Source organism: Mustela lutreola, chromosome 8 (genome assembly GCF_030435805.1).
Source record: "Mustela lutreola isolate mMusLut2 chromosome 8, mMusLut2.pri, whole genome shotgun sequence".
In the NCBI taxonomy this organism is placed as follows: Eukaryota; Metazoa; Chordata; class Mammalia; order Carnivora; family Mustelidae; genus Mustela; species Mustela lutreola.
The window spans coordinates 132,222,188-132,247,711 of NC_081297.1; the positions used below are offsets into that span (position 1 = coordinate 132,222,188).

The window sequence follows — 25,524 nt, forward strand, 5'->3', positions numbered from 1 at the left end:
GGGGAAGCAGGCTCCCTGCTGGGCAGAGAGCCCGATGCAGGGCTCTATCCCAGGACCCTGAGATCATGATCTGATCCGAAGGCAGCTGCTTAACCCATTGAGCCACCCGGCGCCCCTCACACTGAATTCTTAATGAGAATAAACACATCAAGTTTATTGGGCTCTATCATTTGAGAAACACCACAATCATTCACTTTAAATATTTCCTAGCTTTTTACAATGGAAAGATTTAAATGTAATTTCTCATGGTAGAAAAATGAGTTTAAGATTTTTCAGAGCCAAAATGAAAATATGTTAGAGTAAAATCAGACCAGGTCTTTGGAATTCAGAGTGGCTAAACACCCAGAAGAACCATCATATTAAAATTGCCAGATATATGCCTCCCAAGGGTCTGAACAGAATTCCCTTTTAATAATTTGGACATTTCTCTTTGCCAGTGATACAGGAACAACACCTCCAGAGAGTGGGATTTTTGGATTTATGATAAACTTCTCTGCATTTCTTGGTAAGTACACAATAATAATTATAAATAAATGAAAAATTCATAGTCTAAAGTGAAGCGAAATGTGTTGTTTGGAGTTTGTATATAATTTTTTGTTATTTTTTTAGCAGGCTTTATTTTTCAAAACAGTTTTATGTTCACAGCCAAATTGAGCAAAAGGTAGAGATCTCTCATATATGCCCTGGCCCCTACCCAGTGTCCCCCACCCCACAACTATCATCATCCCCCACCAGAGTTGTACATTTGTTACAGCTGATGAGCCTACACTTACATGTCCTCATCACCCAAAGTCCATAGTTTACATTAGGGTTCGCTCCTGGGGTGTATAATTTTTTTAAAGATTTATTTATTTATTAGAGAGAGTGTTTGTGTGAGGGTGCAGGCACACAAGTGGGAGGAGAGGCAGAGGGATAAACTTACACAAAACCCAGAAGCTAAACAGTAAGGCATTGACAGATTTAGTAGATTAAAAACATGGAAAACTTCTAAATGATGAAACATGCAAAAACAAAGCTGAAGATGGACCAGGAGAAAATTTGTAATATTTCTAGCAGACAGTAGACAAATGTGCATTATGTGTAAACAAACAACTGCAACTTAAAAACAAATAGACAAACTTACGAGAGAAATCGGAAAAAATTTGAATGCAGTTTTCAGAAGAAGAAATGCAGATGACCAGCAGACATACTGAAAGCTGCTCAGTCTCACTAACCACCAGAGAAATGCAAATTAAGCCAACAGGTTGCCATTTCTCATTCATTGGATTAGCAATAATTAAAGAGACAAGGGCATGCAGCAGTTGCTTTCCAACTCTGCTGTGAGAGTATAAATGCTACAATACAGTGTTGGAACAATTTGTAGATACTTCTTGGCATTTTGATTGTGCATAGTTTTTGCTCCAGTAATATTACTTCTAGGGATTTGTCTTCCAGAAGCATTCTGAAAGCGTGCCAAGGACTTGTGTACTCATCATGGAGCATTGTTTGTAATAGTGAAAACATAGAGACAGTGTAGAAGTCCAATATTAGGGAAATGATGAAATGTATACCATGAAGAGAACCCTAAAAACAATGAAGTAGACTTATTTGTACTGACATGGTAAGCTCTCCATGGTGATTTCCTTTATGTGAAAAAAAGCAAGTCACAGAATCCATGCACAGTAGCATTTATGTGAAAAGGATAAAAGGGCAAGTTGGAGTGTGTGTGTGTGTGTGTGTGTCCATCACACTTAGGAGAAAGTAAGAAGGAGTGAGGAAGGACTGGGTGGGTGAGTGGGAGACTTTGGCAGTTAGGAAATTGAAATGCAGACTTTACAAAAGCAAAGCAAAACTTTTCCTGTGTTTTCATTCTAAAAGGTCAAATAATAAAAATTCATCAAAGTCCCTTTCTTTTTCAGGGGCAGCCACCATGTACACAAGATACAAAATAGTAGAGAAGCAAAACCAAACCAGCTATTTCAGCACACCTGTTTTTAACTTGGTGTCGCTAGTTCTTGGACTGGTGGGATGTATTGGAATGGGCATTGTAGCCAATTTCCAGGTATGTCCTGAGGTGGGTTGTGTTCTTGGGGATGACGGAGTGTATGTGTCTGGAGGAGAGAAGCAAGAACACGAGAGGAATGCCTGTGTCAGTATCAAGTAGTTGATGCCTTTAGAAAAGTTGGGATAGTTTGCTTCTTAGAAACATATCTTTCTCATTTGTAAGTCAGTGCTTACTGGGAGAGGCGGGGTGCATGTTTGCAGGGTTATGAGAAAGTGTATTTTGCTCCATGTTTATTAACATGGTTGTTGGGTTGGGAGAGCGACTTTAGTCATTGTTTCATTAAAAGTGTGAAAACATTTGGGGCACCTGGGTGGCTCAGAGGGTTGAGCCTCTACTCTCGATTTCGGCTCAGGGCATGATCTCAAGAGTCCTGAGACGGAGCCTGCATCGAGCTCCACGCTCAGCTCAGCTCTGTCCCTCTCCCTCTGCTCCTCTCCCCACTTGAGTGCGCACTCTCTCTCTCTTTCTCTCTCAGATAAATAAATAAAATTCTTTAAAAAAAAAAAGTGTGAAAATATTTGTGTGTATGAGCATGTGTGTTTTACCAACTCCCAAAACGGCATGTGATCTCTTCCTTTGGCAGGTGAGGAGATAGGTAATGGGGGTGAAATCGTTTACGCAGGGTTACTCAACTCATTCATTACAGGGACAAAATAGGGCCCCAGTGGAGCAAATTAGCTTCTACGGTGACTCCTGTGGAATCTGCCAGATAAATTCTTACTGTGCGGTTTTACTTACTGTGCTTATTTTATTCTAACTTGTATTTTATTATAACTAGTGGACTCCTGTTCATCCTGAGGTCTCTTTCAGGAAAGCATGGGAATTGTCTGTCTTTGGAGAGATTATTCAATATTTTAAAAATATTTATTGCATTTTACATTTGTACTAGTTGTAATAGTCCTTCCCTCCTAGGGCTAGTGAGGATTCCAGGAGCTGATGCACAGTAACCATCACTAACTGCCATAGGTGACAGCCACCGTGGCCGTCACCATTACAGGCTAACACTGCGCTGGTCTTGCTCTCTCTACTGCTATGTTTTTGTTGTTGTTTGTTTGTTTGTTTTTGTTTATTTGTTTTTTAAAGATTTTATTTATCTGTCAGAGAGAGAAAGACACACAAGCAGTGGGGAGGAGCGGGGAAAGAAGCAGTCTCCCTGCTGAGCAAGGAGCTCACCCGGGACTCGATCCGGGGACCCTGACATTCTGACCTGAGCGGAAGGCTGACTTGACCAGCTGAGCCACCAGGCGTCTCTCTCTCTCTGCCACTGTTGTTTCTTTGTGGTAGCACAAAGGGAGTTCCAGCAGGAGGACTTTTGGTTCAGCCCAGGAGGACCCCTGTAACTTTTTTCCCCACCAGAAGCAGGTTGATCTTATGTGTTGCTTATTTTCACAAAAAGGTGTCCTCCTTGGCCGCCAGCCAGCTGCTAGAGCATAGGTACCCTGGCTGAAGCCGCAGCTCGGGCACTGCACTTGGTATTGATCCGCGAGGGTAATAACCTTGGGCCTCCACCGGTATCATGTGCTTTCCATCCAGCTGCTAGTGCCTGTGCCTGTCTGAAGCCTCCTGCATGAAGTCAGGAGAGTCACTGTCAGAAGGGTCTGTCCCACCTGCATATGTGCCCTCATAGAATCGCCTTTGCTGGGGGGCTGCCATCGTCCATAGGGGACATAGTACAGGTCTCTGGGAAACTCCGTGCCGGGTTGTGTGGGGTGACGTGGCAGACACCGTTCCTTACAGGGCGCCATTTCTCCAGGACCACCCACAGGGCAGGGATGGACTCTTGGGTCTGTGGGCTAACGGGTTTTCTTTTTTCTTTTCTCCTTTTTCTTCTTTTCTTTTCATCAGGGAGAAAGATTGGGTGCGGGGGTGCAGGTGGTGCAGAGGGAGAGGGAGAGAGAAAATCTCAAGCAGGCTCCAGGCAAGGCTCAGTCCCACGACCCTGAGATCATGACCTGGGCCTACATCAAGAGTCCCAACTGAGCCACCCAGGCGCCCCACAAGTTTTAATTTTTGAATGTCATAAATCCACAATTACTGTTTCCTTGTTAACACTGAACGGTAGAAAGGGGGAGAGGCAGAGTTGTAGCCTCCCTGGAGCAAGTATACAGGGCTTCAGGGAGGGCACTGTGAGAATAGATTTGCTTCTGGCTCCATTTCACTTTCCTACCCTCATGGTCCCTTTATGGTGAAATAAGACAGAGGCTGTAACACATGGGTGCAGGTGACATCGGTCACGTGCCGGAGACTCTCTATTTTATGATTGCATGCATTTGGTTTTTCATGACAACCAATTTATTGAAAATTTCCTATGGGGCAGAATTTATGAAAACATTCAATGCTTTAACTTCTATCATCCCAGTAAGGACCTTAGAAGTCAGGTGATAGTATTTTCCTCATTTGCCAGTGGAGAAATGGAGGCCCAGAGGGCTTCATACTTGTGCCCAAGATTGTATGAGCACAGAAAGGCAGAAGTGGACCTTGAATTGAAGTCATCTGTCTAGAACCTGTGGGAAAAGAGTTAATTTCAATGCCAGAATGGGGAAACCTCTGAAAGAAAAAAATCAAGTACACAATTCACAGTTCTAGTACCGGAAAGCATGGCGGGAAGGAAAATGGAATTGGAGAGGCAAGGGGAAGACGTGGAACGATGTAATTGTTTGTAGATGGTGGATATGAATTATTCAGTGGGTAAGAGTATATGGTACATGAAATCCTATCACCTTATTCTCCAAATAACTCGCGGGATGAGCAGAAAAGTTGTCAGCTTTTAAACCAGAAAGGGCAGATGTTATAAAGAACACTTGGAAGTCAGATTCATCAAACTTGTGGTTCTCTTTAAGGATTCTATGAAGTGATTACATCTTAACAAAAACCAGAAATAGGATCTTAAACTTTCCTGAGAGCACAGTGTTTGCCTTGTCATTGTTCCCATAAATAAATCTTTACAACTTCCTTGTTTGATATCCTGTAATTCCTTTCCAACATGCCCTGAGCAAACCAACTCTGAGCTGTTCCTTTCCCAGGAACTGGATGTGTGCGGCCAAGAGAGCTCTGGCTGTCTTGGGGTGGGGTGGAGTGAGAGGGGAGTGGGGGGAGGGGTTGGAGGGGTTGGGGGTTGGGGGTGGTTCTTGAATAGGACCAAATTGCACTCATCATATGTTCCAAGAGCTGTATCCTGAGCTGGTTGGGTGTGTCCCCACCAACCTTTCTCAATGCTTTACTTTCCTTCAAGAAGCTTTCCAAGGTTTAACCCTTGCAGTACTCTCGGTTTCTTTTTACTATCTTCTAAATTAACAGACTTTTGAAAAAAAGATCCAAAAAGGGTGCTGGGTTTTCATTTTTATCCTCTATCCAAAATTCATGTCTGATCTAAGAATCATTTCCCTTCGAAAAGACATCTATGATGAGAGAGCATATACAGGGGAAAAGCACAGGCAAATACAACTCCTGCTGACTCAAGAACCTTCTGATCCAATAATGTCAGGGTTAATGTGGGGGTCGTGAATTTGCAGATGGAAATACTAAAGGGTGTATGTTGGATCAGAGAAGGTTAAGGAAGCAAATTCCCTGATTGTGCATTTGGAGGAAACAGAGTATATACATTCAGGATGTTAATTTACTTAGTGTAAAAAAAAAAAAAAAAAGCCTGTGGAAAACATCAAGAATCTCAGAACGTTATTCCTGAAAATGACTCATTAGCAGAGGTTGCCTTGCCTTTTGTTCCTTTTCCTTTGCCCAAATGTGCCTAACATTCAAAGGGGGGGAAAAGATCTGTGTTTTCATTCTTTTATTTTATTGGTTTAATATTGGTTTTATATTTGGTGTAATGCTGTTGGCTTAATAATTTTTCCCCCATTTTACTGAGGTGTCTTTGACATATAAACTTGTGTTAGTCTAAGGTATGTAACATAGTGATTTGATACATGTAGATATTGCAAAATGATCACAATAAGCTCATTAACATACATCACCTCACATAGTTACAGTTTTTTTTTTTCTTGTGATGACAACTTTTAAAATTTACTCTCTTACCAAGTTTCAAATATAAAATATGGCATTGTTAACTGTGGTCACCACACTCTATGTTACATCTTCAGACCTTATATCTGGAAGCTCAGTCTTTTGATCTTTCCCACATTCTCCATCCCCACCCCCTACCTCTCACCTCTGACAACCACTGATCTGTTTTTTGTATCAATAAGTTCAGTTTTTCATTTTTTTTTTTAAGATTCCACATCTAAGTGAGATCATACAGTATTTGCCTTTCTCTGTCTGACTCATTTCACTTAGCATAATGCCCTCAGCATCCACCTATGTTGTCACAAATGGCAAGATTTTTTTCTTTTTCATGGGAGAATAATAATCTGTGTGTGTGTTTCACATTTTCATTATCTGGTTGTCCCTTGACAGAAACTCAGGTTGTTTCTATGTCTTGCCTATTGTAAATAATGCTGTAGTGAACATGGGGGTGCAGTTGTTTTTTTGAGATAGTGATTTCATTTCCTTTGAATTATTGCTATTTTTCATTGTAGTAAAGTACATATATAACATAAAATTGATCATCGGAGGGGTGCCTGGGGGCTCAGTTGGTTAAGCATCCGCCTTTGGCTCAGGGTCCTGGGATCGAGCCCTGTGTGGGCCTCCCTGCTGAGCAGGAATCCTGCTTCTTACCCTTTTCCCTCGCACCCTCAGGCTTACTCTGTCTCACTCTCCAATAAATAAATAATATCTTTTTTTTTTTTTTTTTTAGATTTTATTTTTTTGACAGAGATCACAAGTAGACGGAGAGGCAGAGAGAGAGAGAGAGAGAGAGAGAGAGAGAAAAGCAGGCTCCCTGCTGAGCAGAGAGCCCCACGCGGGACTCGATCCCAGGACCCTGAGATCATGACCCGAGCCGAACCCACTGAGCCACCCAGGCGCCCATAAATAATATCTTTTTAATAAATTGGCCCACTGAGCCACCCAGGCGCCCATAAATAATATCTTTTTTAATAAATTGGCCATCTTAACCATTTTTAAGTGTATAGTTCAGTGATTTTTTTTAACTCCTTAAGTACTTAAAGACATACAAATATTTTAAAGGGCATAGAATGTATTTTATTTATCATATGTAATTTTCCTAAATCTATATGCCCCTGTTAAGTATCCTGGGAATACAGAATCTATACCTAATAAGTGAGCAATTGATATTACATGTTGTAGAATGTTAATACAGCCTTATTTTATTAGAACAGAAATCAAGCAGTGGATTTTCCCCATTGTTGCGAGGTTTGATTCCAGAAATAAGTTTCCTTAGAACATAAGTTTGACAGCTTAACAATAACCCACAACCCTCGTGATCTCAGGGTCCTGGGATTGAGCCCTGCATCGGGCTCCCTGCTTGGTGGGAGGCCTGCTTCTCCCTCTCCCACTTCCCCTGCTTATTTCCCTCTCTTGCTCTGTCTGTCTCTGTCAAATAAATAAAATAAGTAAAATCATTAAAAAAAAGAGAAAAGAAGTTTGACCCAGGGTCCTGGGATCAAGCTGGGTGACTCAATCAGTTAAGCGGTTGCCTTCAGCTCAGGTCATGATCCCTGGTCCTGGCATTAAAGCCCTGCCTCAGGCTCCTTGCTCAGTGGGGAGCCTGCTTCTCCTTCTGCCTGCTGCTCCCCCTGTTTGTGCTCTTTTTTCTCTCTCTCTGTCAGATAAATAAGTAAAATCTTACAAAAAAAGAAAGAAGTTTGAAAGGCTTTTTTTTTTTTTTTTTTAATCTTCCTTTCCCTGTGGACATTAAAGATTTGATATTTGTGAGCAGATGGAGAACACCTGGGTGGCTCAGGTCAAAGAAAATCTGGGAGGGACAGGGTATGGATAGTGAGTTGGGTTCAGTAAGGGTCTGGAGCCCAAACCAGCGTCTCTTGGATAATACTTTAACTTGTCCCCTTGCAAAGCTCACATTTTCAAGTTCAGGCAGAGACTCCATTGTTCAGTCCAACATCACTGTTATTACCAGAAGGTCGGTGCCCATTGCACATTTGGAAGGAGCCTAAAGTGAGCTCTTTGAATGGTCCATCATGAGCATAGTAGTAAGCAATACCAGATTCTGAGCCTAGACGGGGTGTACGGGTGCCTTCTGGTTGAAATGGCTGGTTAGAGGACAGGGGGGCAGGGCCTTGACTTGAATCTGCCTTTGCATGGCAAGAGCAGTGTGTTTACTTAGATTTGTGTGTGCATGTGGCCTGCCTGGGGGAAGACAGATTATTGAGGACCAAGGAGCCTGAAAACTCTAAGCCACACTCGGCGTGTTCATGGAACCAGTTGTATACTTTCAAATGAAATTCATCATACAATCTTCAGTGCAAAACGGCAAGGCAGAAATTATTATGCCCATTTTACAGGTACAGAAATTGAGGTTATAAACTGAGGTCACAGAGCCCAGTGGCAGAGTGGAAATTTTTCATCCAGTTCTGCCAGACTCCAAAGCCCACGATACTCAGTTCTCCCACCTCTGAGGCAGACATCGCTCTGTCCCTGTCCAGTGTGCTCACATTTGCTATGGAACAATAAGAGCATTTGCATTAGGGTCTGGAAGGCATTTCTCTTGGTAATCTTCTCACATTTTCCAAGGAGAGGTGGGTGCATCTGTGATGACTGTGGCGATGAGTAGCCCAGCGTGGGTGGGGGCGTGGGTCTTGCTGTGTGCAGACTCGCGCAGAGTAACAGCTGTTTGTGACTCTCTCTCCAGGAGTTAGCTGTCCCCGTGGTCCACGATGGCGGCGCCCTTTTGGCTTTTGTCTGCGGTGTGGTCTACACGCTCCTGCAGTCCATCATCTCCTACAAATCATGTCCCCAGTGGAACAGCCTGTCCACGTGCCATGTGCGGTTGGCCATCTCTGCCATTTCCTGTGCAGCCGTGGTCCCCAGTATCCTTTGCATATTTGTCAGTGTCTTCACAGGCTTGACCCTTCTCCCACTCCCCCAGAAGAGCATGAAAAAAAAGCAAAAGGTTAACGGCGGGTGTCCACATGCTTCAGAAGAACAATTGGGAGAAAAGTATACATTGTTAAGGAAATACCTCAACATTGTCTGGTTAGATCAAAACAATCTTTGGGGGAAAAGTGTGTGCAAGAAGCATGGAAACTTACGGCAACACTTCAGTCTGTTTACTTTCTTTCCAACAGGGAAAGTTTCATAAGCCATGTGGAAATATTTATTTTTCTTTGTAGTGCTTGGTCAAAGACACCAAATATTGATATTGTACTTAAAGTAACTGCCCTGTGAAGTCCCAAGAGCCCGGTACGCTGCCCTCATCTGTACGCTGGCGATTCATTAGGTAGTTCAATTTACTCGTGTGTGTTAAGAGGTTTTAAAAAACTCTTATCATTTATTTCTAAGTCATTTGAAATACATTGAGGCTTCTCTTGTTGTCACTGATTCCAGTTTCAAAATGAAATCTCACTCCATCTTCTAATTCAACAATGTGAAAATAAAATATCAATTTTTTGACTAGGGCGTTTTTGTTTGAAGGAAATGAAAGCTTGATCTTTCTTTCTTTCTAGAGGTATTTAACAGAAAAAAAAAAAAAAAGCTGTGTCTTCAAGATGTGGAAAATTCCCCATCTTTTGCAATACCATCTGCAGTCCTATCAGAGAAAAACTGCAGAGCCATCGAAAGATGGTGATTCTGTCAGACTATAGGAAAATAGCAACTATTTTATTAGCAGCAACTTTGTTAGTCTGGATTGGGTTGTGGTATGAAGTGGGCAAGCTTGAGTGAAAATGTACCATATGCTTCTAAATAGTAAGTTTTATGTTTCTCTTTTAAAACAGAAGCTATACAAAATATGAAGTCTAAGAATGGTTGTGGGTTTGTTTTTTTTTTTTGTCTTAAGGAAGGAAATTTTTAGTTAGAAAATTTCTAAGTGCAGAGGAAGCAAATCCTACTGTTGAGAAATTTAAACAAATATGCGCTTCTTGCAAAGATAGTTCATTTGCAATTTCCTTCTTTATGGTTTGAAGACATTCATGTTTCTCTCCAAATATATCTACTTAAAACTTTTAGCTTGTGTTAGTTGCAAAATTTATAGTATCATTGTTTGAAGTGTTAAAGCCAGTTTCTTGGTGTAGGAAACCTTTTCTTGCTTCCAACTTGAGAGGCACATCTCTAGATGTTAAAATCAGAGAGAATTTTTAGTGAGAATAAGCATTTTAGGCCTCAAGAGTTTAACATAGAAATAGTTCCCATTTCTAGGCGGCTCTTAGGAGCCCCACCAAGGGATAGCTTCCCCAAACAGAAATAGGTCATGTCCCTGTATTAAATTAACTCAAGGGGCCCCTTGGACTCAGGTCATGGTCCCAGAATCCTGGGATCCAACCCCACATCAGGCTCCCTGCTCAGCAGGAGGCCTACCTCTCCCTCTCCCACTCCTCCTCCTGTGTTCCCTTTCTTGCTGTTTTTCCTGTCAAATAAATAAATAAATACATCTTAAAAAAATAAATAAATAAATTAACTCAAACAAATTCATCCACGTGAAAAGCTCTTTTATCCGAAGCATTAGGGTGGTATTTATGTCTCTTTACAAAGATTTCTTAATATCTTTAAAATGCCTTTGTCTCTTCTTACTGCCGTAGTTCTATGAAACATTGTCGCTTGACTCATGAAGAAACTGAAGCGCAGAGGAGGTTAGGATCTTGCTTCTAAGCCTTCCCTGTGAGCCTGTCCATCTTGCACCTGGCTTCCGAAGCTTTTACAAGCCTTCACAAAATCACTCTCAGCATAAAGCCCAGGTTCCTTTGGTTGAGACCCATAGTCTGAGCCTGCCTATTGAGTATTTTTTTTAAAGATTTTATTGATTTACTTATTTTAGAGAGAGAGAGATAATCTAAAGCGGACCCCTCACTGTGCTTGGAGCCCTATGGGGGACTTGATCTCACGACCCTGAGTTCATGACCTGAGCTGAAACCCAGCTGAACCGCCTGAGCCACCCAGGCACCCTATGAGGCAGCCTCTTTTTCTGACCTTATTCTAACATGTTCTGCCCTGGACTTGACCATTTCCTGTTCTCTGCCTTGGCCTATTCTCTTCTACCTGGATACAGTAGCCGCCAGGCACATGAGGCTACCGGACACCTGAAATGTGGCTGGTCCACATGGAGATGGGCAGTTAAGTGTAAAAACCACACCGGTTTCGAAGATGTAATAAGAAAAGGAGAACGTAGACTATCTCATTACTAGTTCTTTATATTAGTACATGTTGATATGATAATATTTTTGATATATTGGGTTAGATAAGGTATATTCTTTCTTTTATTCCTTCCTTCCTTCCTTTCTTTCTTTATTAACCCATAATGTATTATTTGCCCCAGGGGTACAGGTGTGTGAATCATCAGGCTTACACACTTCACAGCACTCACCATAGCACATCCCCTCCCTAATGTCCATAACTCAGCCACCCTCTCCCTATGCCCCCAACCCCAGCAACCCTCAAGTTTGTTTCTTGAGATTAAGAGTCTCTTAGATGAGATATATTATTAAAATTAATTTCATTTGGCTCTATTTATTCATTTCTAAGATTTTATTTATTTATTTATTTATTTAAAGATTTTATTTATTTATTTGACAGCCTGAGTGTGAGAGACAGAGAGCAAGCCCAAGCAGGGGGAATGGGCAGGCAGGGGAGAAGCAGGTTTCCTGCTGAGCAAGGAGCCTAATGCGGGGCTGGATCCCAGGACCCTGAGATCATAACCTGAGTTGAAGGCAGCCCATTAACCAACTGAGCCACCCAGGTGCCTCAAGATTTTATTTTATTTTTTTTTTTTAATTTTTTTTTTTAGGGACACCTGGGTGGCTCAGTGGGTTAAAGCCTCTGCCTTTGGCTCAGGTCCTGGGATGGAGCCCTGCATGGGGCTCCCTGCTCAGCGGGGAGCCTGCTTCCACCTCTCTTTCTCTGCCTGCCTGTCTACTTTAGATTTCTCTCTGTCAAATAAATAATAAGTGAAAATCTAAAAAAAAAAAATAGATTTTTAAAAAAATTTATTTATTTGACAGAGAGAGATCACAAGTGGTGGGGGGGAGTGGGGAAGCAGGCTCCCCGCCGAGCAGAGAGCCCAATGTGGGACTCAATCCCAGGACCCTGAGATCATGACCTGAGCCGAAGGCAGAGGCTTTAACCCACTGAGCCACCCAGGCGCCCCAAGATTTTAAGTAATCTCTACACCCAACATGTGGCCTAACCTGACAGCTCTGAGATCAAGTCACATGTTCTACTGACTGTGCCAGCCTGGAACCCCTCATTTGGGTCTTTTTAGATTTTCTTTAGTGTAACCACTATAGTAGAATTTTTTTTTTTTTTTTTTAAGAACTTTATTGAATACACCCCAAGGGAGAAGCAGGTAGGGCAGCAGAGGAGAAGCTGTCTGCCTATAGTAGAATATTTTACATCACTCACATGGCTGGCATTAATTTCTGGGGGGACACTGCTCTAGAGAGCTCCTCAAACCTCAGCTTACATTAGGCTCAACTCAGTGAAGCCTCCCTTAAAGCCCATTCCACTCTGAAGTCACAATTTTCCCTCTGAGTCGTAGTCATGCCCTCCCCTCAGCAAGGTACCTGATGTGCAGAAGACAGGACTCAAGAACAAAGAATTAAGAGGATTTTAAACTATTAGAAACAGAAATATGGTAATGACACGACCAAAGAGTCTTTTCTTTTGAGAAACTGAGAAGTGTTAAGTGTTAAGAATTGCAAAATATTGGGGGCAGGGAGAAGAGGTGCTGACTCTGAATTTAGAGGAAGTTCTGAACTTGACACTGACTCAAAGCTTTGAATTCGTAACTGTTTGCAAAAGCATTTTAAAAGCATCTCATCTCTAGCTTTCTCTTTTGCCTTTTAAGCTCCATCAGAATGTCTGTGCAGACAGCACACGGAGGCTTTAGTCTCAGTCCCTGGCACCGTTTGGCCTCTCTGGGTACCCCCTAAGGTCAGAGGTAGGGTGTAGCTCTTTGATGTGTAAACTCTGGGCTGGGAAGGAAGGACCCTGGCTTATACTCAATGACTGGATGGAATAAGTCTGTTTCTTAAAGACAGTAGTTTGAATCTGTATCTTGTTTTTGTAGAAGAACCTTGGTAGTTTGCGATGCTTTGGTACTTTGAAATGTTAATTTTTCCTTACAGCTGATGCCTTGAAGATAGGATTCTTAGGGCAAGAGTATTTTTTTTTTCCCCCCAAAACTTTTGTTTAGGAGAAAAGTCCTCAAAAAGTACCCATCTGTCATTTTGTTTTTTGTTTTTGTTCTTTTTTAAATTAAGATTTTATTTATTTATTCGAGAGAGAGAGACACAGCAAGAAAGGGAACACAAACAGGGGGAGTGGGAGAGGGAGAAGCAGGCTTCCTGGCAAGCAGGGAGCCGATGCAGGGCTTGATCCCAGGAACCTGGGATCATGACCCTAGCCAAAGGCAGACACTTAACAGCTGAGCCACCCAGGCACCCCCCCCCCCCATCTGTCATTTGGACCAAATTTAACAAGCACAGTGGAGCAAAATGTAGCCACAGATGAAAATTTGGCTCTACATAGCTGAAAAGGTATTGCTAAGGAATGACTGTATATAATTTAATGACTGTATATAATTTAAATGCTGTCACAATCGAACTTAAGGTTTGAGATTATGAAAAGCCGATGTAACTGGTCTGATTGCAGAAATGTTGGTATTAACATTTTAACACTGTGATGATGATTAGAAGAACAGTCTTAACATTAAAAGACCTGGGTTTTTGTTTTTGCTTTTGTTTTTTGGACCTTCCTTAACAATTGCCCTTTTTTAGTGATTGCCTGTGCTTCACTAATTTCTATAACAAAGCTGGAGTGGAATCCAAAAGAAAAGGTAAAATTTAACTCATCTTCAATATGATTGTTGAACCTGGTTCCTGGGGATTATTCTCAAAATTATTTTCAAAATTTTGAGTTCCTAATTGAATTTCCTCATCAAAAGAGGTCAGGCACTTAATAGAAGGGGGCCGATATGAATTAAGGTGTACGGAGGTCCAAGGAAGCAGTGAGTGTTAAGCAGAAAGGATGAGACCCGCTCCAGCACAGAGGGCACTTTGTTTCAGAATGAACCGGAGAATAAACGTGGTCAGGTCTATCTTCGTGGGCAGGGAGTTTGTGCAAAGTTTTAAGAGGTAGGCAGAGAGGATCCTACTTGACCAGGATAAACTTTTGAAGGCTTTGAACAGGCAAGTATTGAAAAAATATTAGCAGTTAGCTATTAGCAGCGGTGCTGGGATAAAGGGCTGAGGAGAGAGCCTGGAGTTAGGTGGCAGGGAGAAGGCAGTTTTCTAGTTTAGATTTCAAATCAAGATTCTTCTAGAAGGTTCAACATCACTTATCATCAGGGAAATGCAGATCAAACCCACAATGAGATAGCACCTCATACCTGTCAGAATGGCTAAAATCAACAACACAAGAAACAAGTGTTGGTAAGGATGTGGAGAAAGGGGACCCTTGTGCACTGTAGGTGGGAATGCAAACTGGTGCAGCCACTGTGGAAAACAGTATGGAGGTTTTCAAAAAGTTAAAAATAGAACTAGCATACGATCCAGTAATCACAGTAATTTGGGGGTAAATACCCCCCAAATACAAAAACATTACCTCAAAGAGATACATGCAGCCCTATGTTTATTGCAGCATTATTTACAATAGCCAAATGATGGAAGCTGCACTAGTGTCCATCAGTAGATGAATGGTTAACGATGTGGTATATATATACAATGGAATATTATTCAGCCATAAAATGAATGAAATCTTGCCATTTGCAACAACATGGTTGGAGCTAGTGAGTATAATGCTAAGCGAATAAGTCAGAGAAAGACAAAAAATGTATGATTTCATATATATATATATGTACACATATATATATATAAATTCCATATATACATATGGAATTTAAGAAACAAAACAAATGGACAAAGGAAAAAGTGAGAGAGAGAGATAGACAAACCAAGAAATAGACTTGTAATTTTATTTTATTTTTTTATTTTTTAAAAATTTATTTATTTATTTGTCATAGAGAGAGAAGCGAGAGCAAACACAGGCAGACAGAGTGGCAGGCAGAGGCAGAGGGAGAAGCAGGCTCCCCGCCAAGCAAGGAGCCCGATGTGGGACTCGATCCCAGGACGCTGGGATCATGACCTGAGCCGAAGGCAGCCGCTTAACCAACTGAGCCACCCAGGCGTCCCTAGACTTGTAATTTTATAGAGAACAAACTGATGGTTTCCAGAGGGGGCGGTGAGAGAGGGGGTGAGTGAAACAGGTAAAGGGGATGAAGGCGTGCACCTGCTGTGATGAGGGCGATGTATGCAGGTGTTGAATCACTGTATTGTACACCTGAAACTAACATTACACTGTATGTTAACTATACATAGTTATACATACATACATACACACTGTATGTTAACTATACATAAACTAATATTATTACACTCTATGTTAACTATACAGAAATTAAAATAGAAAACTTTAAGAATGAGTAAAAAAAAAGATTAGCCTAGGGTGGAAGTAAGAAGGGGAAATATTTAATAGGTGCCCGCAAGTGACCGACACGAGAATGGAAAGACTTGAATCAAAGAGGACTTCCAAATGTTATCTTGGGGGAAGCCAAGAATCTGTCCCCAAGAGCAGATAGAAGCAGAGTCCCAAACAGGAATAAATGATTCCATGCAGGGAAGGGGGGTGGGTTTGGTTTTAGAATTGTTGACTCCAAGGCTGTAGTGAAACATGAAGGAGAATGGCCCAGTTGCTTGTGGAACTAGACCAGTGGGGGCACTGGGAACCTTCAGGGCACAGGGTAATGTGACTGGTAATTTCAGCCCTCACGTCAGAACTCCTGGAGCTGAATGTTTGGAATGGAGATGGACTCATGCCATGAGGTATGCCCAGTGGTGGCACTTCCAAATGCCATATGGGAAAGGAATGTTGCCCAGGAGAGGAGAGCTTGTGGGAGAACACCAGTTGGTTTTTCAAGGGGCCACGGTGTGACTGATGTTTTTCAGAAAGCGGTTTCAGTAAAGTGTTGGCTTTAGAAGACGATGGCAGGAGGGTAAAGAAATGGTGAGGGGGTGGTTCGTTCATGCAGCTCTCAGTGACTGTTTGGGGGTGAGAAGAGGAGGAGACACAACATGGTGGCTAGAGGGCCAGTGGGATCAGGGGATTTTTCACAGCAGGATTCTGGCAAGTGATGGAAGCCTGTGGAAGACTATGGAGAGGGGGCGCCTGGGGGATCAGTTGGTAGAGCGCCTGTCTTCAGCTCAGGTCATGATCTCAGGGTCCTGGGATCCAGCCCTGCATTGGGCTCCCTGCTCAGCGGGGAGTTTGATTCTCTCTCTGCCTCCTGGCCCCTGCTCATGCTCGTGCTCTGTCTCTCTGTTTCAAGTAAAACAATAAAATCTCTAAAGAGAGAGACAGACAGACAGATTCTGAAGAGACTGAAGATGGTGAGTGCGAGAATGATCCAGGCAGAAGTTTTTTAAAAATCAGAGGGGGAGACAAACCATGAGAGACTGTGGACTCAGAAACAAACTGAGGGTTTTGGAGGGGATGGGGGTTTGGGTGAGCCTGGTGGTCGGTATTAAGGAGGTCACATATTGCACGGAGCATTGGGTGTGGTGCATAAACAATGAATTTTGGAACACTGAAAATAAAATAAAATAAAATAAAATAAAATGAAAAAAAAAAAAAAAAGTCCTTTCTCAAAGCAAGACTTCACAGCAGAGCGGCTTTGGGTGTACTTTACAAGTTCAGCCACTGGAGGGAGACCTACCACAAATCAAACCAACCAGGGGCTGGAAAGGCTTCCTTGAAGTATATGCCCCAGCCAATTAAAAAATGTTTTTCATTTCATTTTCTACCTTAAAAATGTGAAAAGTACCTCATTTTCTGCTCACTCCATAAATCACCATGCTGCTCTTGTATTATTTTCTGTTCTCAGTATCAGTGAATGCACACAAAACCCTTTACATTAATTCACTGAATGGAACAACGGCTTAGGTACTGCCCCAGACTTCTGTGGCGTGCTTGGGAGCTTGTGTGGCACATTCCTGTGCATTAACTTACTTGGTAGTGTTGGTGAGAATTTTAATATCATTGTCTCATTTCACAAAGCAACTTGTGGTGTTGCCACAATTGTAGCAGAAGAGTCTGCACTCCAAGTTCAGTGTGTTTTCATTAAATATGCCAAAGAAATCCTCTCCCAATTCTGTTTCCATCTTTATAAGCCATCTTCACTGTCCGAGGGCGATGAAGGATGAGGTGGATCTCCTGGTAAGGTCACCAAAAGGAGGGAGGGGCCTCGGTTCTCTACCCCCAGCATAGGGTGGTGGGGTTCCTCCCTAGTGTGCATTGGATGAGGGCCAGGATGGATGCGGACACGCAGGAGGAGAGTGAGGAGCAGTGTCTGTGAGAGTTTGAGGCACCACAATGAATTGATCATGGACGAAAACTGGATCAGAGAAAGCACTCGTCACCACGGAACCAACCTGCAACCCAGCATATTTGCATATTCATGAATGTAACCTATAGCAGAGCAAAAAGTGAAGTAGGAAAAAAACAGGTCACTGTTCTAAATCAGAGAACTGATGACAGTCCACAGGCCTAATCTGGCAGGTGGACTCAAGTCAGAATGCAGACATGCAGTTTGTCTCAGACAGTTTTATTTTATTGTAGTTGAGTATGTTCCACACGTGGAACTCCCAACTGGGGCTTGAACTCTCAATCCCTAGATCAAGACCTGAGCTGAGATCAAGAGTTGAACAATCTGAGGGTTTTGAAGGGGCGGGGGGTTGGAGGTTGGGGTACCAGGTGGTGGGTATTATAGAGGGCACGGATTGCATGGAGCACTGGGTGTGGTGCAAAAATAATGAATACTGTTATGCTGAAAATAAAAAATAAATGAAAAAAAAAGTTGAACACTTAACTGACGGAGCCACCCAGGCGACCTTTGGATGGTGTTTAAAAATGCTTTTGAAGTAATTTACCGCCTTTAAAAATCAGGAGAGTTCATACCCCGCCCCCCCCCGCCTCCACACACACATGCCCACGCACAGACTTTTTTTTTTAATGTCTCAAAGCAACACCAGGGTCATATTTTCCCACTTGGTAAAAATGAAACTGAACTGATGACTGGGTTTGCCATTCTTCCTCTTTTTCTGCGACTGGCAGTCCATTTATTTTTATTAATTCTCTGGCCTCCCTGGGAGGAACCTCCAATGAAAGCCCTCCACTCTTGCTCTGCATTCTCTCATCTTTGCCCCCAATAAGACAGATACCATGTCGATGTCTCCTTAGCCTCTGCTCTGTGGCTGTAAGCAGAACAGTGTTCTGGTAAAGACATTTTCTGTAGTAACAGAGAAACACAACAGCCAGTGGTGACAGCCACTCTCCTCTGGGTGCGAGCGCTCATTTTAATAAGGCCCAGAAGCTGACTTGATGTTTTGTTGTTGTTGTTTTGTTTTTTGACTTGATGTTTTTTTAAGCATGCATTTCAACTTTGGGATTCCTAGCAGTGGGAGAGCAAGTCACGCCTTGAATAGAAAATTTTTTCTTCTCTTGAGTCCAAATTTGCCTCCCCATCTCAGCCTTTTTGTGGCCCTTATTCTGCCTTTTTGAAGTGTATAGACTAAGTCTTAAAACCAGAGTGTAAGAGAGCCTCAAGAACGTTTTGGATAATTGTGTCATGTTCCCAGTGGGCAGGTGCCCTGATGTTCCTCCACCTGGCCTGCCTCACTGTGTTTTCTCAAGGGGTTGATTTATACTCACCCAACGACTTTCCTCTCTGTTCTGACCAGCTTGTTTCAGTACATCCATTACAGGGAATACAGTGTATTTTGGCTAAATTCTGTTTCTTTATTGTTGCTTTTAGGACTACATATATCACGTAGTGAGTGCAATCTGCGAATGGACAGTGGCCTTTGGTTTCATTTTCTACTTCCTAACATTCATCCACGATTTCCAGGTAGGTATTTATCAGTTCATATGTTATAAAGTGCTGACAATTAGGGTTAAGAGCATGCCATAGAACATTAGTTTATTCCCTAAGAAAAGCATCTCTAACTGCTCTCCCAAACAATGAACTTTTCATATGTTCTCTGTCCCCTGGATGGATGTTCATATATCCTGGTTATTAGCTTTCTGAGGTGGCCTCATTTACTAGTTCAAATAATAGGAAATACATCCTTTGAATAAACAAAGTTTATTTTTGAAAACAAAGTTTGTTGTTGAAAAATGTTTCCAAGGCAGAGAGGATGTGGGACCTTATCAGCTTTGACAACAACGAAGATCATACGTTCTGAAACAAATGAATTTTTAGCAAAAAGTATATAGAAAACCAAGAAAATTCTCAGACCCAGTTCAAACTCTGCCGAAACCATAGTGAGGGCACATCTGAAGTGTGGGGGGCCTCTGTTGCTGGCACCGGTTTACCTTCTTCTTCTTTTTCTAAAAATTGTGTTATGTTAGTCACCATATAGTACATCATTAGTTTTTGATGTGGTATTCCAAGATTCATTGTTTGCATATAAAACCTTCTTTGAAATCTTTTTCTTCTGTTTTTAATAGAGTGTCACCCTAAGGATATCCACAGAAATCAATGATGATGTTTGAAGAAAGAAGAATGATACCTCACTCAGTGAGAGTCGCAATTTCTGGAAGTGGTAGGAAGGACAGACAGGGTTTCCATGTTGCCCTGAGTGGAATGTATCTGCGGCACGTCCACGACTTGAATTTCTTTAAGAATTCCCAATAGTTGTACTATTTCCAAAGGTATGTTTTCCTAGAGAATGTAGAGCACTTATGACATTGTAGCAATGTTTTTATAATTTTCCAAGTAGACACTTTTTTTTTTACATGAACAAAGTCATTACAGAAAAGAGAAGGTGTTACAGAAAATGGAGAACTCTATTTTTGCACAGATTCTGTTTTGTGTTTTCTTTGTGTGTAAGTGATTTGTGGGAATACACTAAATGAGGAATTCACTAACAAGTAAAATCAGGGCATATTCATTTTTAAATTTTATTTTTAGAGAATGAACGGTCTAATTTTATATCATGATAGCATTTATCAAGTTTGATTGATAATGATCATAAAGATTCAGTTAACAAATGAACACTAACAAGGATACTCTGATTTTTAAGAGAACTAAGCAAAGTGCTTCTATCAAATGGCCTTACTCTCTCTATGCACATTAACTCTAAGTGAACACAGAAAACCTCAGTTTTCAAATTCCATTCTCCATAGGCCTCCCTGCTCACAGTGCCAAAGCCTTTACCCTTGCTGCTAACCTAACTGGCATTCCATAGTGGGCCCATTTCCAGGTGGGATGAATTCATCAAGACAGATTAGAAAAGCCTTAGAACAACAGTAAAATGGAGGAAAACCTCACTGGATTCCGGATTGTTGTCTTTGCTGGATAAGCAAGGAGGGGAAGTATCTCAGGGACCATTTATGGAAGGTTGGATTATGCGAAGGAGAACTTTGGTTAATACTAAACCTCCACAAAAGCCGATCTGTGAAAAGCATTAAAAAGACCATTTGTAAAACCACCCTTTATTGTTACCAGCATAAAATGCTATACGTGCAGTCTGACTCGGGAGCTGAAACTCACGTCTCAAGTTCATTTCTTGCCACTAAGCCTGTGGAAGAGAGCACAGGTCTGAGATAGAGGAGAAGAGAGGGTGCAGGGTGCAGGCTGTTTGCTCCTTCTTTCAATGTGGGTGGCTGGATGTTTGCACACTGTACGAGAGAGGAGTCAGTCCTTTGTTAAGCAAGACCTACAGACTCCACCTTCTCACCCAAAGCACACATGACAAGGGAAAAGCTAATGGTTCCAGAGCAAGAAGTGGGCCTTGACCTGTTAAGGCTTAGATTTGAAAGCCAAAGAGAAGGCCTTCCTTTGAAGACCCTCCAGACCACAAATCTGCATCCGTCCAAGTAGGTCCAGACCTTGAGGATGAATGCCAAGGGCAGAGCAGCTCACCTAGACGGGCTGGGAGGGACTCTGAGAGTGGTGAGCACATCGTGGCTCCTCAGGAACGGTCTCGAGTGAATGAAGCAGTCAGCCAGCTCTGCAATGACCAACTGTGTCCCCTGTGTGTTCAGCGGTGAGAACCCCATAACCATGTCTGAGTTTGTTGCAACTTGTAATGCTGTGGCTCCCCCATGGTAACACCAGAAATGAAGAACTGATTGAAACAATGTCAAGCATTCCTTATTCTGAAGATGGGGGAGAAGTGTCACTTAGCTGTGCTAAGGAACCTGAAGGAGAATGGATCCACGCTTGGGACTCAGTTCGAACAGACTTGAACTGTCTGTGCTTCTCATGATGCATTGTCATTCTTCATTTCCTTATCTCTCTGTGAGATAGATTCAGAGCTCCTTGAGGACAGAGTGTGGGCATTAATCTTTAACTTTGTAACCCCAGCATTTACCAGGGCACCTCCTGGTCCATCCCTACGAGGGGCTTAATCAATATCATTGAATGAAGGAACGAGTCTGTGAACAAAGGAAGGCATGACAAGGGATATTTGTAGTGCTGTAAAATGAGATTTACACTGGTACAGGGTTTACTAGTTAAGTGATAAATGAATAGTCTGTATCACCCAGTAATGCTGACTTGCTTTGCGTTGTGTACTGTGAACATTTCAGTTGTTTGGGCTTCACCACTCTGTGACAACTCTCCTCAACCTGGACAGTTACCACCGAAATTCTTGGATGGGCTAGACAAAATGGTACACGTGGCTTGGCAAACTGAGAGCGCCAAAAATCACTGCAGACAATCACATTCTGCTGATTCCATGAAACCTCTAAAGCTGGTCTTATCCATATTTTGGTATTATTTCTAATTTCCATGAGCTTGCATTTGCTTGGACCTCATGGCTGACAGAGTAAAATAAAATGAAGTATTTCTTTATTTTAGTAATTTGTGTCTCAGTTCAATTACAACATGTCGACTAGGTACTACCATGAAGTCTATATATCCAGGAAACAATTCTAGCTCCGCTTGGACCCCATCAAGATAGAGTGTAAATCTTGTTTTCTTCATTCTTGTAGTTTTGCATGTGGGTGCAGTGGTTCATGTTTGTGTAGAGACTCAAACATTAGGGTCAGAAGTTTGCATCAGTCTAGACCCTTAGAGGTGAAGGCACCAGAAATCCAACCTAAAGTGTCAAAGAAGAAAGGGGCATCTATTGACTCAAGTCCAGGGGTGGAGCTGGCTTCAGGGATGACTGGATCCAAAAGTGGTACCAGAACTTCACTTATTCTCTCCTTCTCCTAGCTCTACTTTCTCTCTCTGTTGGCATCATTCGCAGGCAGGTTTCCCCCAGATGGGCGAGAGATGGCTTCTAGAAGCCCGAGGGCGACAACCTGTCCAGTGGAGAGAGGGGACCTCTGCAGAGTTCGCACAAAAGCCCGTGAGTTGAAGCTCATTGTCTCTGATTGGCTGGCTTGGGTCACATGCCCATGCTCAGGGAGGTCTGATGCTCTCAGTCAGCCCTGTGTCACGTGTCCCCCTCTGGACCAGGGAGGGGCCAGCGGTGTCTGAAATGCTGGGCTGGTGGTGGGTGAAGCTGTTTCTCAGAAGAAAAGAATGGGAAATGGATCTGGGACAGACATAGGACAGGAGATAACCAACCCCCACCCCTTGCCCGCCCTCCAGGGAAGGCAAGTTAACTTGCTTCAGGGTAAATCAAAGGATACCTGCTGACAACCTTTTCAGGTTAAAAGAAGTAAATGTAAACCATTTGGGTAATAAACATGCCTTCAGTTACCTTCGAAGTTACGCTTTTCCCAGCTTGTGTGTTTATGTACACCGCCCCCCCCCCCCCCCCCCCGTGTGGTTGGCCGGGCAGTTACCCATCACGCGTTTTAGATGAGGAAACGGAGAGAGCAGCTCAGGGACGTGCCAGGGGTTCTGCTGCCGCCTGGCGACGGAGTCCGGGCGGGGACTCGTGCTCGCCATATTGCGAATCAAGTGGGTTTCTTCTTCCTTCCTTCCTCCCCCCCTTCCTTCCTTTCGTCCTTCCTTCCCGTTTTGTTTTTCTTTTCTTTTTTCCTTTCTTTTCTCTCCTCTCTCCTTCTCTTTTTTCTTTTTCTTTTCTTCACTAACAAAGAATTCCACAGAAATTGCATTTCATAAACCAAATTAAGCACATCGGTGTTGTGCTGTGTTTGGGTTTCCTAACATCCCTTGCATGTGGCATCGTCCCACGTTCCCATTTTTTTTACTCAGTAGGAGACACATTGGTCTGGTGTTTGGGCGCTGGAATGAGGAAGGAGGAGTGGGAGGGAGATAAGTGGTCTCCCATTCTCTCCCACTCCCTGATGCTGGCAGGCCAGGAAGCCCGGCCGTCTCCCCACACACATATTCTTGGTCTGGCTCTGAATGCCTGGCATTCTCGAGGCCAGAATGTCATGCGTTTGCGTCCTGTCTGTTGCATAAGAGAGCAACCACAGCCTTAAGCCCCGGAGGAGAAGCTTCTTGACTCTCTTGGTCACCCCCAGGAGACTCATCTTCTAAAATGAAGGGCAGCAGGATGCCAGACTCCTATGGGGAGGGGTTGCAACTTCCAAAACCGATGCTTAGAAAATGCTAACCGAGTACCAACAATCTGTTTTGTGGTTTGAGCCGGGGTGCCATGAGATGCCTAGTAAGCCCCAGCTTCAGCAGTCCCTCAGCAAAGAGCAGTGCTCTGTGCCTCACTGTTCCCAAAGCCTCCACGTCTGGACTCCTCAGTTACGTTGAGTTGATGGTGTGTCTTTTTAGCTTCCATAAACTTGATGAGGATTTCTGATGCATATGCATCAGAACCCTCACTGATAGGACCCCCCGAGAGTTCCTCCGATGGACAAATACAGCAACTGCTGTAATCTGCCTCACCACAATGGGATGGAAAGCTAATTTCTAGATAAGTAGGGATTCAGCTGCTCCAGCTCACAGCCCTTACTTTTGGAATCATCTGTTCTTATTTTAAAATTTTTGAATCAGTAATAGTGTTCATGGGATTCAAAAATCAAAACAATATAAAAAGGAACTCTCTGAAAAGCCTTTGTATTCTTCCTTTATCCACATTTACTCAATACACGTCTCTTTTTGCATATACCCACTTTTTATAAAAATGCAAGCAGAAACACATTTAAAAATCTTTCCCTTTTAACTTCTACCCCCAAATGTCACATACCATACTGACATCTTTGAGCCTTCTTTTGACTAAGCAACATGTCTTGGAAATGCTTCCTTATCAATATATAGAGAGCTTCCTCATTTTTTTGTTTGTTCTGTTACATCTGTATAATATTCCATTGTGCACTTCGTCATTGTTTATTTAACAAGTCCTCTACCTGATGAACAATTGTGTGGTTTCCGAACGGCTACAATTGCACATGAATGACCTTGTGTATATATCATTTCACACACGTGCAAGGAAATCGGTGGGAGAAATTCCTATAAGCTGGAATGGCTGGCATGGACAGGAACCGTATCTGAAATTTGACAAATACTGTCATTTTGCCTTCAGAACCTTGCTGGCAGAACCTCTCCCTGCCGCTCCCCCTGCTTGTGCTCTCTCTCTCTCTTTCTCCCTCTCTCTGACAAATAAAATCTTTTAAAAAAAATTTTAAAAATTTCACCTTTTCTTGGTGAGTCATTCATTCATCGATAGGCACAGATGTGCATTCTCCGGTAGATGGTGTGGGACGGAGGCAGGCTGACTGTGACACTGTTCTACAAACATTCCCCTTCTTTGTCCCCCACCTTTTAAAACAGATTTTATTTATTTGAGAGAAAGAGAGAGTGACAGAGAAAGATCACGAGCAGGGGGGGAAAGGTAGAGGTAGAAGCAGACTCCCCACTGAGCAGGGAGCCCGAGGCGGGACTCGATCCCAGGACATGGGATCGAGGATCATGACCTGAGCTGAAGGTAGACGCTCAACCGACTGAGCCACCCAGATGCCCCTTTTCCTGCCCTTTTTATCTAAGCACTGAGGGCAGAGGGTGAGGGCTCTTTGCTCCCCTCTCTGTGTACAGCAGAACTCCAGTGTCTTCTCTCTTCTCCCTTCTGGCTCCTTCTCTTCTTTTAATGGTCAAAACTGTCTCCATCTCACTTGGGTTTTTCATTGTGGTTTTGCACTTTTGTCACTGTCTCTTCTAATCTTATTCCTTTCCTAGCCGCTTTCTCTTTTTGGAGTCTCTTAGAAGGGCTACTACTTCACTTACACTTTCTTCTGGGAACATTTTGCTTTTATAGACTTCAATCCTCAATCTCAATATCCGCTTGCCCCTTTCCGGCCAACTGACCTATGACAGAACACCAAGGGGAATTCACAGATCCTTTGGTCCTCCCTGACCTTGTAGCTTTTTGGTCACTACGGAATGACCCAGTGAGTGGGGGATACCAGCAATGCAGGAGCCACAGTGGGGGGTGAGAGGGAACTCCTGCTTTGAGAAACTTAAAAAA

The 25,524-nt window shown here is 42.8% G+C and overlaps 1 protein-coding gene across 3 annotated transcripts in view; it reads left to right on the forward strand.

The window, feature by feature from the left end:
• The window catches only part of DRAM1 (DNA damage regulated autophagy modulator 1), a 38,669-nt gene extending 15,819 nt beyond the window's left edge, over positions 1-22,850 (forward strand). The window contains exons 2-8 of one of the 3 annotated variants that reach the window (XR_009356924.1): positions 438-505; positions 1,899-2,041; positions 8,769-8,946; positions 13,846-13,904; positions 18,936-19,028; positions 19,631-19,834; positions 22,347-22,850. Coding sequence is in view for 1 of the 3 variants with exons in the window: in XM_059186669.1 (XP_059042652.1) it covers positions 438-505; positions 1,899-2,041; positions 8,769-8,946; positions 13,846-13,904; positions 18,936-19,028; positions 19,631-19,675 (586 nt within the window). In the remaining 2 variants the exon portion in view is untranslated. Of the gene's footprint in view, positions 1-437; positions 506-1,898; positions 2,042-8,768; positions 8,947-13,845; positions 13,905-18,935; positions 19,029-19,630; positions 21,986-22,346 lie in introns of those variants that run through there. The other 2 variants (XR_009356923.1, XM_059186669.1) reach the window with 2 other exon arrangements.
• Positions 22,851-25,524: the final 2,674 nt, after the last annotated feature.